Below are 14,951 nucleotides of genomic sequence, written 5' to 3'. Positions count from 1 at the left end.
ATTTCTTTTTTATCCCAAAGTGAAATTTTTGGAAAGTGCCTATTTTTTCAATTTGAGGGACATTTGAGGCCCAATATTTTTAAAATTCCACAGTAAAAATGGTCCAAACTTAGTGATACCGTAGAGGGGTCATTGTGTGAGCTAGCTGTGGTGAAATTTTAGTGGAACAATGGGAGATTTCTTTTTTATTCCTAAGTGAATTTGCTGAAAAGGGCCTATTTATGCAATTCGAGGGACATATGGGTCCCAATATTTTTAAAATTCCACAGTAAAAAGTCTCCAAACCTTGTGATATCGTAGAGGGGTCATTGTGTGAGCTAGCTGTGTTGAAATTTTAGTGGAACAATGGGAGATTTCTTTTTTATTCCTAAGTGAATTTGCTGAAAAGGGCCGATTTATGAAATTCAAGGGACATTTGGGGCCCTATATTTTTAAAATTCCACAGTAAAAATTCTCCAAACTTTGTGATATCGTAGAGGGGTCATTGGGTGAGCTATCTGTGGTGAAATTTTAGTGGAACAATGGGAGATTTCTTTTTTATCCCAAAGTGAAATTTTTGGAAAGTGCCAATTTTTTCAATTTGAGGGACATTTGGGGCCCAATATTTTTAAAATTCCACAGTAAAAATGGTGCAAACTTAGTGATACCGTAGAGGGGTCATTGTGTGAGCTAGCTGTGGTGAAAATGTAGTGGCACAATGGAGAATTTTGTTTTTAACGCTTAGAGAAATGCTGGAATATGACTTTTTTTTTTTACATTTGAGTGACATTTATAACAAAAATGCTTGTGGTATTCATTAAAACATTTCTTATTAGCATATATGTATGGTACAGCCTTTAATAGTCTTAAGAAAGTACTAACAAATAAGTGTCTGATAGCTTGACTACTGTTTTAAACCTGTCTGATAGCTCCAAAACAGTGTCTGATAGCTTGACTTGGATTTTTAAACTGTCTGATAGCTTGACTCCAGTAGGTGGGGGGACTTAAAGCTGGTGTTTTGTGGGTTTGAGCTGTGACAGAAGAGTTGGGGACTCAGTGTGTACTGTGGGCAAGACCAGGTGTGTTGTGTAGCTAGGGACATTAACTTGAATAACTCATGGTATGTTTATATAAAGTGAGCATTAATATGCTGTGTACTAGACTGTGAAGGAAAATGTAACACAATGGGATCCTCATTCATCTATTCCCTTTCCATAAATAATACAATAAAGTCACCAGCAGGGAGTAAAGCTCATACAGTCATACTTACTAAATGTGGTGATTCATATATCTAATAGGAACTGTTATAATTATTAAGGTGCGAAGTCATTCATAGGCTGTACTACAGTCACTGTGGGATTAGTTTAGCTCACAGCACTTACAGGTAACGTCACTAGCGGACCGTGCTAACACATAAAGACTACATCTACCAGGATGCATTTCAAGTATTTCTCATTTCGATTTCCGACCTAGGAACGCCAGTTCAGGTAGGAGTTCCGGTGATGTCAGAGGAGAGACGTACAGAACCCCAGGACACAGAAAGACAAGAGCTCGAAAGACCCCCGGGAACAAAGCGTGTGAGTGCGGTCACTGTGACACCCCGCGCCTCTGTGTGTACGCGCTGTTTGTTTATAACGCTCACTGTCACACTTCCGGATAACGCTGCGCTCAAATTCATGTTAGCAGCTTGTACTTTCACTCCCATAATATAAACTGCACGACCTCCCGCTCCTTTCTCCAAACTTACTGTCTGTATCCCACCTACTGGCCGTCCTTACTGGCACACACCGTGCTCTCACCTCCCTCACTGGCTCACACCGTGCTCTAACCTCCCTCACTTTCTGCTCTATCAGCACCGCCTTTCAGCACACTCCTCTCAATAGCCAACGTCCCACTAACTACTGTACTTGCTAGAACACATCGTGTTTTTAATACCACACTTACATGTTACATATTATATAATGTTAACACATGTTTGCACCCTCTACCTTGCCCGCTACAGCGCCTATTGCTATCGTTAACTGCACTTCTCTAATTCTCCACCACTCACTTTTTGCGTAACAGTTTTTGGCCCCTCTCATCACACCCAACAGACCTGGTCCCATAACCTTGTTACTTTCATCATATTCATCTATTTGCTCCCCCACATCCATTTATTTTCTCTTTGTCTATAACCCATGTTCACTTCTTTGTGTAATCTGTTTGACCCTTTTTTCCCCATCTTTTCCATTTAATTCAATCCGCCCCTGCAAATCTAAAACTTGTCTCGTTTTTCCATGATGCTATGTTGATTGTACGTGTAGTTTTTTACATAGGCTTTTTATAGCTAGATCCTCTGGGTTTAGCTGATGTCTCTTATGTTCAAGGTTTATTAGAATAAAGGCGGATGTAAGTAGCATTGTAATTAGTATTGTTCTTAATTTACATAACCTGAGGCTAATTGATTCGTTTGTATTGCAGGATGTTTATCAGTGTGTTTACTTACTGTAATTCTATAGAGAATTCAGTTATCACTCTGTGGACCCTCAACATCAATAAACGGTTACCTGTATTATGTAACATGGATTTAGCCTTCTAATTTGTGTAGGTTATGCTGTATATATTTATATACAAAATCCCCTTGTTCTGACAAAAATGGATATCTACCTTTTTTGACCCTGAATAAGGAGAAACTGTGCCCTTGTGTTAAAGGTTGGCCACTCCTGTTTTACACTGTACAGATAACAAAACTATACAGGAGACTGAGTTTATCATTAGTGTATTAATGCTAAATATCATTATAAAAAGTGGTGTGTCCTTAATCTAGTGCATAGATTTCTCAAAACAAATAATACAGATACTTCCATATTATTCAAAACAGCATTGCCATTATCTTTCATTAGAGTTCAGTTATACTCAAGGAGTGTATACAAAATTATTAAATATAAAACTACATATAGATTTCATGTACCGGTATGTTGTATTATGACATGTAAATATTGCTGAAATGATATAAGGTATTGTTGCTTACACTTGGTCCAATCCCCTCCAAGCTGTCACATTTTTATAGATGCAAATATACAAATATTCTCAAATCCAAACTGTGATGTACAGGGTTAACCAATCCGGCACCAGTCACCAGTTTGGCACAGAAATTAACAGACCCTTTCCACCTAAACCAATTTGTCAGTCTAGCCGCTCCAGGGAAACCTGTGACTTAGTTCAGTGGGTGCAAGAAGGTTAAACTCTCTAGTCTGTTCTAGACATAGAAAAAAATCCCCAAACTCATCTTTTAATGCTACCCACACTAAACTATCTCTATGCTGCCACCACCTAAGATTATTATTTAGGGGATCTTAAAGGGACAGTCAAATTTGCTTTTTTCTCTTGGTATTCTTTGTTGAATGTTAAAGGTACATAAAACCCCAAAAAATTATTTCATGATTCAGATAGAGAATACAATTTTAAACAACTTTCGAATTTACTTCTATCATCTAATCTGTTTTCATTCTCTTGGTATCATTTGTTGAAGGCACAGCAATACTAGTTTCTAACTGAACACATGGGTGAGCTAATCACATTCTATATATATACAGCCACCAATCAACAGCTAGAACCTAGGTTCTCTGCTGCTCATGAACTTGCCTAGATAAACCTTTCAGCAAATGATAACAAGAGAAGGAAGCAAATTTAATATAGTAAATTGGAAAGTTGTTTAAAATTGTATTCTCTATCTGAATCGTGAGAATTTTTTGGGTTTCATGTCCCTTTAAACCTAGGTAGGCTTATATGCTAATTTCTAAGCCCTTGAAGACTGCCTCTTATCTTATTGCATCTGGACAGTTTTTTTTCACAGCTAGACAGCGCTAGTTCATGTGTGTTATATAGATAACATTGGCTCACTCCTGTGGATTTACCTAGAAGACAGCAATGATTGGGTAAAATGCAAGTCTGTCAAAAGAACTGAAACAAGGGGGTAGACTGCAGAGTCTTAGATACAAGATCATCCGAGGTAAAACATGTATTAATAGAGCAGTGTTGGTTATACAAAACTAGGGAATGGGTAATTAAGGGATTGTCTATCTTTTTTAGCAGTAAAAGATTTAAAGTAGACTGTCCCTTTAAGGAAAAACCCAGATTGAAAATCCCAAAGCACAGTTTTGTAAAAAATTTATTTAAAAACAGTACTATTATCTACAGTCTCTTTTAGTAATGTGGTTCAAATATTAGACAATGGCAAAACTTAAAAAGAAAAGACATTTATTATGAACAAAAAAGAGCCACAGTGCATTTATATAAAACAAGAGCTAACAAACAACTACTCACAGCAAACGTTTTTAAAACAAAAAAGGAGTAAAAACAGAACCTAATACTGTACTAGCTAAGATATCTCGCCAAGGGAGTTTGCAAGAAAAGATGTTCACTTAGGCTTGTAATATGCAGCTTCCCATGTAGAATGACACAATTATATTGTTGAATCAGTTACAAATACTTTTCTCTGAGATCAGATTTCTGGCCAGAACCCCTTTTAGAGTGGTATAAAAAGTGTTGGATTCTTATCGGTGCGCAAAATGCCCCTTGCACAAACACCTATCTGCTCCCAAAACAGATAAAGAAAAGGACATGAAAAGTGTTATAGTTTGGTGTGAGTGTGCTGCTAGCAACAGGGGATTTCTATGTTACTAGATAAAAGTGTTTATTTAAAAACAAAGTATAAAATCAATCCATCAAACAATAATTAAAATAAACATTATCCTAAACACAATTCAATTATACAAATATCTGACCGGTCAAATCGTTATATTTAAAAACTTTGCATGAAGATAAGCAAATTTATAATAAGCAAATACAATAAAAAATCTAATAAAATAAACATATAAAATGAGCAAACCTATGTGTTATCAGTGCAATAGGTAAAAACGTAGCGTTAATATATCCAATGCCACAAATATATAATGGTGATAGAATTACAAGCGGTGCACCAATGAGGGAATATAGGAAATCTGTTAGGGTATATTACCAATCCACCTTATGTATATATATCGTTGGTATCGTGTTCATGTATTACTTGCACAAAAAGTCTTAATAAAGTCAGGTTATGGGAAAATGTATCGTATTAAACCTGTGTTGAAAAAGGCTTGTCCCAATACTCTAGCCGGTTGTCCTCAGTGTATGTATATCCGCAATCTCTACTCTGTATCTTTACCGTTCATACAGTGTTCAGTTTTACCCAGACATATTGGTTTAAAGATGGGTTGTGTGTTGCACTCTCACTATCGGCTACTTTACCTCTCAGTGCCAGTCTATCCGTTTGTGGGTATGTGTCATCCACTCACCATTTGGTACAGGTAACTTTGCAGCCCCACGGATTAGCGTGTGACGTCACCCACTATCCGTGGGGCTGCAAAGTTACCTGTGCCAAATGGTGAGTGGATGACAAATACCCACAAACGGATAGACTGGCACTATGTGTCATCCACTCACCATTTGGCACAGTTAACTTTGCAGCCCCATGGATTAGCGTGTGACGTCACCCACTATCCGTGGGGCTGCAAAGTTAACTGTGCCAAATGGTGAGTGGATGACACATACCCACAAACGGATAGACTGGCACTGAGAGGTAAAGTAGCCGATAGTGAGAGTGCAACACACAACCCATCTTTAAACCAATATGTCTGGGTAAAACTGAACACTGTATGAACGGTAAAGATACAGAGTAGAGATTGCGGATATACATACACTGAGGACAACCGGCTAGAATATTGGGACAAGCCTTTTTCAACACAGGTTTAATAGGATACATTTTCCCATAACCTGACTTTATTAAGACTTTTTGTGCAAGTAATACATGAACACGATATCAACGATATATATACTTAAGGTGGATTGGTAATATACCCTAACAGATTTCCTATATTCCCTCATTGGTGCACCGCTTGTAATTCTATCACCATTATATATTTGTGACATTGGATATATTAACGCTACGTTTTTACCTATTGCAGTGATAACACATAGGTTTGCTCATTTTATATGTTTATTTTATTAGATTTTTTTTTATTGTATTTGCTTATTATAAATTTGCTTATCTTCATGCAAAGTTTTTAAATATAACGATTTGACCGGTCAGATATTTGTATAATTGAATTGTGTTTAGGATAATGTTTGTTTTAATTATTGTTTGATGGATTGATTTTATACTTTGTTTTTAAATAAACACTTTTATCTAGTAACATAGAAATCCCCTGTTGCTGGCAGCGCACTCACACCAAACTATAACACTTTTCATCCCCTTTTAGAGTGGGCCAGGAACGTAACAACCACACCCCTTTTTATGGCAGGTCATAAAAATCTGAACCCTTACCTGAAATTTTATAACAACGTATAACTTTTCGTTATGTTATCCATTACATGTACCCATATAAGCAGTTACCTGGTGACACCATGGGAATTATTTTGATACCAAATATGACATGATCTGTCATAAATTATAACAGTGTCAAATATGTGATTATAAAAAAAAGTCTTACAATATGCCAGACTGTCGCCTTTGACCTCAGGCCAGTGCATGGATAAGAGACACTTTCATCACTCCCTGTTTTTGACATGTTATGACTTGATGCGTCAGGATTTTGGATATATGCAGTAATATTTGCCTGAGTGGAAGCTATTACAACGGGAGTTTTTTTTTTTTTTTTTTTAGGAAAATACACAGAAACCTACATCCTCTTAAAAATAAAATAGTATAGCACACAGAAGTTAACCCCTTACACCTAAATTCATGAGGTCTTCATGACACAAACCTTTTCTGGTTCAAAGCACATTGGGTCCAGGGTACGTGTACGTGTCATAGCTATTATTTTTATTTTTTTAAAAATGGTCTTTTCCTGTGTCAGTATTGTGCTGAGCTGAACTTCCAAGGCATTCTAAATAAATGCTGTGACACCATAGTGATGTTTGCTTCTAAAATGATTGCAGTAATTGCAGGTGGATGAAAATTGCAGTCACATTTAATATGTGTTTATTGTACTGGTTTAGACACCCAAATACAGGATCTTCTTTTTTGGTCTAGTACAACTGTTTCAATGCTAGTGGTTTTGATTTCTCCTGAAGGAGGCCAGGGACATTTCCGTAATTTTGTAGTATATATCCATTTGCTTTCTTAAACCTATGGCTTGAACAGTCCGATAATAAGCAACACATAATCTGCCTGAGCAAGTATGTTGTTTTCATGCCTTAAAGGGACAGTCTTGTCAAAATTAAACTTTAGTGATTCAGATAGGGTATGCAATTTTAAACAACATTCCAATATACTTTTGTCATCAAATTTGCTTATTCTTTGTTGAAAGATAAATCTAGGTAGGCTCAAACTGATTTCTAAGCCTTTGAATCCGCCTCTTATCTCTGTGCATTTTGACAGTTATTTATGAGTCTAAAATGTTAGTCTGTCAATAGAACTGAAATAAGGGGGCAGTCTGCAGAGGCTAAGATACAAGGTAATCATAGGTAAAAAGTGTATTAATTTTACGTGTTGGTTATGCAAATCTGAGGAATGGGTAATAAAGTTTGCATCGGCTTGCAGTGGTGCTGTTGGTCAATTAGGAGGGTCAGGATGGAGGCAGGTGGGCAGCCTATCACCGGAGGGAGGGGTCGGACCGCTACGCTACAGATTTTTTTTTTTTTTTTTACACAAAGGGATGGTGAGGGATCCACTACATTACAGAATATTGGGGCACTACATGGTCAATTGGAGTGGGGGTGTGGCACTGCAGAAATTTATATATATATATATATATATATATATATATATATATATATATATATATATATATATATATATATATATATATATATATATATAATAAATATAAACTGGGTACTGGTTGCCAACTGCCAGTACCCAAGATGGCAGACACTAGTTGGGGAGGGTTAGAGAGCTGTTTGGGAGGTATCAGGGATATGGGAAGGTAAGGGAAGATCCTACACTGCAGAAAATTAAAAATTGCCCTAAAACGTCAGTGACAGACTGTCTCCCAGTACCTAAGAATGTGGGTGATCAGTCGGGTTGAAGGAGGGAAGATAGCTGTTTGGGAGAGATCAGGTAGGCGTCAGGGGATGGGAGGTGTCAGCTGGGATGGTAATCTATACACTACAGCTGAACCTAACCTTAAAGGGACAGTATACACTCATTTTCAAATAGCTGCATGTAATAGACACTACTATAAAGAATAAGATGCACAGATACTGATATAAAAATTCAGTATAAAACTGTTTAAAACCTTACTTAGAAGCTCTCAGTTTAGCTCTGTTGAAAAGGTAGCTGGAAAGCCCACTGCAAGTTAGAAATAAGACCCCCCCCTTCTTTTGCATGTGAAAAGACCCTTTACACAAACAGGAGCAAGCTGGAGAATGTAGCTGACGGTATTCTCATAAAACTTTGGGCTTGGTTAGGAGTCAATGTTATTTAAAAATAAGCAAAACTATACATTTTTAAAAAAACAACTTTATAGGCTATATAAATAGATCATCTAGAAAACATTTATGCAAAGAAAAAATGAGTGTATATTGTCCCTTTAAAAGCTATCTGATTAAAGGGACATTCCAGCCAAAATTGAAATCCACATGGATGCATTTCAGTTTTGAATAGAAACATTTTTGTAATATACACGTATTAGCAAAAAAGCTTCTAATAAGTTATAGATGTTTGAAAAGTGTATCCAAGTATGCACCGTGCACCAGCATTTTAAACACAGCACTTGCTCAGAGAGCCTAAGGTGCTTGTACCATCTGGTAATGACTCAGTTTGTTAATTGCTGACATGATACAAGCCCCACTGTTGCTCTGAGCAGTTGCAGTAGTAAAAATGCGAGTCCACTAAGAATATCTAGCTATGCTTCACATGCACTTGCAGAGAAAAATGTTAACACTGAAACTGATCACTTTTACTACAAGCATTTCTGCCTATAAATGTACATTGCAAATATGTTTCTGTTCAAAAATGTAGTTCATCTATGTGCATTTAAATGTAACCCCTTCACTGCTGGGAATTTCAGTAGTATGGTGTGCAGCTGCAATTAGCAGCCTTCTAATTAGCAAAGCCTTTTGACTGCTATTTCTGAACAAAGGGGATCCAAGAGAAGATTTTACAACCATTTTTGTTATAACTGCAGAAGCGGTGTGTAAATTTCAGTGACAATATGATCACTTTGGAGGCTAAATGGAAAGTCTTTTTAAACACTTATTTATTTTAATAATTGCCCTTTCATGTTTTTGGATATTTCAACATTCCTCCGCCTTTAACGGATACTCTTACTTCAGTGGTGATTCAGGTTGTAGCCAATCGTATCGCGCACCCCCTTTGGCTTCCAAAACGGGCATTATTTACTTGCTGGACGCCAAAGGTGGCACAAAACAATTGGGTACAGCCTGAATCGTCACTGAAGTAAGAAATAGAGTATCCTTTAAGGGCAGAGGAAAGGCGGAATATCTGAGAACATAAAAGGGTAATTATTAAAAAACAAAAAAACAAAAACGTTTTTACAAAGCCTTTCATGAATGAAAGTGCCAATGTTTTACTTTATGATTACAAATATTGTAACTAAAACAATTTAAGTTTACCATCACTTTAAACTTTTGTGATTCAGATAGAACATGCAATTTTAAACAAGTTCCCTTCTATTTCCTTTGCTCTCTTGGTATTGATTGTTGAAGAGTAATCCTAAGTAGGCTCTGGAACAGCAGTACGGTACTGGGAGCTACCTGAACACATTGGGTGAGCCTATAGCGAGAGGTATATGTGGCCACCAATCACCAGTTAGCTCCTAGTAGTCCTGAGCCTACCTAGGATACCAAAATAATTAAAGTGAAAGTAAATCCTAGCGTTTTACAAACGCTAGGATTTACTATTGAAACAAATCATGGGCACTTTCATTCATGAAGTATAAGATACTTCATGGAGAAAGCTCCTTTATTTGATTCAATCTATCACCGCTCTTAGCTCCTACAGCAGAGAATGGCTAAAACGTTTTTTGGGTAAGAGGCGACGTTTTCACCTCTTAGCCAACAGCTGTGCGATAAATCCGGCTCCCATGGGCGCCAAGCCGGATTTACCGCACGGCTATTGGCTAAGAGGGGAAAACGTCACCTCTTAGCCAAAAATTTTTTTTAGCCGTGGGTTGCTGTAGCAGCTAAAAATGGAGATCGGTTGAATCGAATAAAGGAGCTTTCTACATTAAATATCTTTTACTTCATGAATGAAAGTGCTCTTTATTTGTTTAAATAGTAAATCCTAGCGTTTGTAAAACGCTACGATTTACTTTCACTTTAAGTAAATTTGGTAATACAATTTTTAAATAACATTCCAATTGAATTCTTTGTTCTGAATTAGGAACATTTAATTTTGGCTTTAGTGTTCCTTCAAGAGGCTTCTAAGAGCCTTATTGTATAAAATCACAATAATACATGGTGATGTGATTATCAATCTTAAAGGGACAGTAAACAGCTTGAGGTTTGTATATAAAATGTTTAGTTATGCATAATGAAACATTGCATTATACGTACATTGTTTATTTTGCCCACTTTTCATGTTATTTGGCTCTGAATATTGAGCAATTTCTAATTCACAGACCCTAAACTGTAGTTCACTGACTTCTAAAGCAGGGCTCGACAAACCCAGGAGCCTGGGAGCCACTGGCTCCTATAATTTTACCCCTGGCTCCTAACTTTTTGGGTTATTCTTCATATATCTATATACAAATTCAACTGTGTGGCTCCTAAAAATATGCCTGGCTCCTAATTTTTAAACAGATTTGTCAAGCACTGTTCTAAAGGATAACCCTGCTATATATCTGTCCCTAATTGGCTTTAACTGATGACAACTCTTGTCCTAGACTAGCTCCTCCAAATAAGGTAAATGGTAGGTGGAGTTTGTATTTCGATAAATTGCAGTAAAAAGGATGGTAATTTGTATTAGACTTGGCTGATATGTTATTCTATAGCAACACAAATGTCTTGTTGTTGTTTTTATTGCAACTTATTGTTTTCAGTTTATATTTACATTGTATTCTTAAAAGGACATAAAACACAATTTTTAAATTGTATGATTCAGACAGCATATAGTATTAAACAACTTTCCAATTTACTTCTATTATTTTGCTTCATTCTTTTGGTATCCTTTGCCGAATTTGCTGCAATGCACTTTTGGAACTAGCTGAACACCTCTGTAAGTCAATGACAAGAGGGATATATGTGTAGCTGCCAATCAGCAGCTAGCTCCCATCTCCTCAGCCTACCTAGGTATGCGTTTCAACAAAAAAACAAAGAGAACTCAGCAATTTATATAACAGAAGTAAAGTGGAATGTTGTTTATAATTATATGCTCTATTTGAACCATGAAAGAAACATTTTGGGTTTTATGTCTCTTTAAGGATAAATATAAAGTGAAAATATTAAGCTGTATCATTGTCAGTAAAAATATCCATACTGTATTCCATACCTTACTCGGAAAGCAAGGAGAAATAAAATGACCTAAAAAAAGTATAACAACATTGTAGAGAACAGAGAAAGGCGCTTATGTATGGAATTTTTGTGAGCCAGTCTTTACATGCATACATTGACTTGTAATTCCTGTGAACTTAAACACAAAGTGCTCTAGAGAATTTTGTGTCTAAACAAACAAGATTATAGAGCTATTCGCCTGAGTTCACAAAATAGGCAGTAAACATTATATATACATTTTTGTACAGACATAAAACTCAAAATTAACCCTTTATGGTTCAAATAGAGCATGCAATTTTTATTGACATTTTAAGTTTTTTTTTAATTCTATTATCAAATTTACTCCCCCCCCCTCCGGAGCTAGCTGGTGATTGGTGGCTTCTTGTTCAACTAGGTCCTAGTAGTGCATTGGTTCCACTGAATTTTCTTTGCAGGGGTTAAACACATTTTATATTAAAGCAATGACTCAGTAATAAAATGAACACATTCTTTTTGCATTTTAATGTGTTTTAGGTACACTATTTCAGCATTCATGCATATGAATATTTAATATCATATCTGAAATCATAAAACATTTATATTAAATTAATATAAAATTTCCATGTGCCGTTCAGGGATAACCCTACCTTATACAAATAACTGTATATCTTTACTCTGAGGTTTCTAAAGTCGTGTGCTGCTTCAGTATGGTGCATCAAATGGCTTATAGTCGGAATTCTTTATCCTATAGTCAATCCAATTCCTCATCTTGCAGCTCTGGTGCAGTAAGATACAAGTATTGGATTAGACTAGCCATGCTAGTGGTTGGCTACTGAGGCAAGAAAGTGCAAAAACAAGCAGTGTGTTTTGTGTTTGCCTTTTTCAAGCTCATTACAGACCTGCTATTCTCGGTAGCACTTATAGCAGAGAGTAAAAGGCACACTGGTTTTTAAAGGGGCTTCCGGTCTTTCAAAGTATTTTAGTATTACAATGAAAGGAAATGTCTTAATTCACAAATGCTCTCATGTTTCACCAAAAATATATATATAATCACTTATAATAGTGAATAAATAAATAAAACTTGAGGCTTAGAATATTAATAGCTAATCTGTTGTTTATTATATTTTCCATTTAATAGCATGTATCTAAAATAAAAACATACAGAGTAAACCATTCTCTAAATACAAAATCAGTGGCTAATTGTAAAGATGTTTATATTTTAAATATACTTCTATTAGCAAAAATGCTTCTAATAAAAGCAGTGATGTGCAGTCACTAGAGGCAGGTGAGGCAGTGCTTCACCTCTCATATGGGCAAAAATATATATTTTTTTATTGGCTTTAAAAAAAAATTGTAAATTTTTTTTCCCCCAGCATTTTTTTTCTCACAGCTATATGTTGTGCAATGAAGAGGCACAATCAGGTCTGCCCACCATTACACAACATGCTGCGCCATCTACTGGATGAAAGTGGTTAAGATCATTGCATGGCTCATTAACTGCTTATTTGAGGCAGTCCTATTTGGGCTGAACCAATCCAGTGAGAGGCATTAGTAAGTGGAACATAGGGTTGGGGCTGGATGTTAAATCATATAAAACAAAACAAAAACGCAAAAAAACAACTTTCATATATTTTGTTGCTGTCCTGTGAACCTGCTAGCTTTGCTAAAGTGAAAAAGAGAGTTCTGTTCTTCCCCTCTAAGTGCAGTGGAATGTGCCACTGTCACTTCCTGAATCCTTACAGAGCAGGAAAAGAGGCACAGAGAGCAGTGTTTCACCCACATCTTATTAAAGTAAGATTTTACTGAAAGATTCTGTTAGTTAAAATGATAATTTAATGAATGTGGTTTAGTGTTTGTTTACTCTTTTATAGCAGGGTCGTTTTTGTATTTTGTTTACTCAAACTTTACACCCACTAACTTAGCAGCTTGCCTCTGTACTTCACACTAAATTATAGACTAATTTTCTGAACTCTCTGTAGCTCTGCTGTTTTATTACTTTAAAATGCAGTGGTCCCCCCCCCCCTTGTGTGTGTGTGTGTGTGTGTGTCTCTCTCTATCTATCCATCTCTCTCCTTATGTGTTGTTCTCCCCCATGGTCTCTTTCTCTCTCTGTCTCTCTTCCTCCCCCTCTGACTCTCATCCCTTATGTAATGAAAGAATCTATAAGCATAATTTGCAGCATTAAAGTAAAATGTATGTTTTAAACATATTTTAATGGGCATGGATTTCTAGATCTCATAATCAGAGCAAGCATTGTGTTATCTGGCAAGAGTTTCTGTTACAATCCTTTTAGACTAAAATCAGATGTTTACTAAGTTGACCAGTTTTCCAAGACACCATTTAAAGGGACATGAAACCCATATGAAACCCATATGCAAATTTAAATAACTTTCCAATTTACATCTAATATCTAATTTTCTTTATTCTTTTGATGTCCTTTGTTGAAAATTATATCTAAATATGCTCAGTAGCTGCTGATTGGTGGCTGCACATAGATACCTCATGTGATTGGCTCACCCATGGGCATTGCTATTTCTTCAACAAAGGATATCTAAAGAATGAAGGCGTATCCTAGCCACTGCCTCACCATCCTCTGACGTCACTGCACGTCACTGAATAAAAGTTAATACTGTTTTTCAGCTGCAGTGCACATATCCTGTGAGAGAGCCCTTGCACCATTATTCAAACACCATGCCTGCTCTTGGTATCATTTATTGAAGGAGTAGCAATGCACTACTGGGAACTAGCTAAAGACGAGGCATTTATGTGCAGCCACTAATCAGAAGCTAGATTTTAGCTCATCAGCCTACCTAGGTATGCTTTTCAACAAATGATACCAACAGAACAAAGCAAATTGGATAATGCAAGTAAATTAGAAAGTTGTTTAACAGTGTATGTTGTATCTGAATCATGAAAGAAAACAATGTTGGGTTCCATGTCCATTTAAGTCCATTTGCTGATAAAGTCTTTAATTCAAAAGTCCATTTGGCTACTAACTTCTAAATGGCTTTTTCTCCTCTCCAATTCAGTGTAAGCTTAGCTATGGGTGTATGATTATACTGACTCAAATTGCCATTATTGCAACGTTTAAAATATTTGTGAATGGAAAAATCCAAATTTATATCTTCATTCATATTTTTCAGGTGAGAAAGTTCTCAGATACTTTCCCTTACTTGTGTTGCCATTTTCCCCTACTTACTGTTAAACTCAATAAGACAGATTATATTTCTATCTGTACACCTCAAAACATAATTTATATTTTTGACCAGCCTTATTTGATGGGACAATAGAATATTCCTAAGATCTCTACATGCATTACAGATTAAACAAGGTAAACAACCTTTGTTCTTCAAATTCCGTAGGTGCCTGAATGTTCAAATTTTTTCTTTTTTGTAAATCATTTGTGGCCTATCTCGCTAACATGTCATGCCTGTATAAGCATGACCTAATCAGGACAAAACTGAAAAATTCTACCCTTTGCTTAAAGGGACAGTGGTCTGCAAATGTAACCCCTTAAA

The 14,951-nt window shown here is 36.2% G+C and overlaps 1 protein-coding gene across 2 annotated transcripts in view; it reads left to right on the top strand.

Annotated features, from left to right (window-relative positions):
- Positions 1–1,462: 1,462 nt before the first annotated feature.
- Positions 1,463–14,951, top strand: part of PHACTR4 (phosphatase and actin regulator 4) — a 404,839-nt gene continuing 391,350 nt past the window's right edge. For both annotated transcript variants that reach the window (XM_053707046.1, XM_053707045.1), the window contains exon 1: positions 1,463–1,556. In XM_053707046.1, coding sequence (XP_053563021.1) covers positions 1,482–1,556 — 75 coding nt within the window. In that variant the 5' untranslated portion in view covers positions 1,463–1,481. The remainder of the gene's footprint in view (positions 1,557–14,951) is intronic.

The sequence above is a fragment of the Bombina bombina genome, chromosome 3 (genome assembly GCF_027579735.1).
Source record: "Bombina bombina isolate aBomBom1 chromosome 3, aBomBom1.pri, whole genome shotgun sequence".
NCBI classification, from domain to species: Eukaryota; Metazoa; Chordata; class Amphibia; order Anura; family Bombinatoridae; genus Bombina; species Bombina bombina.
The sequence above is the reverse complement of the archived record's forward strand: the minus strand, read 5'-3'. Positions and strand labels throughout refer to the sequence as shown.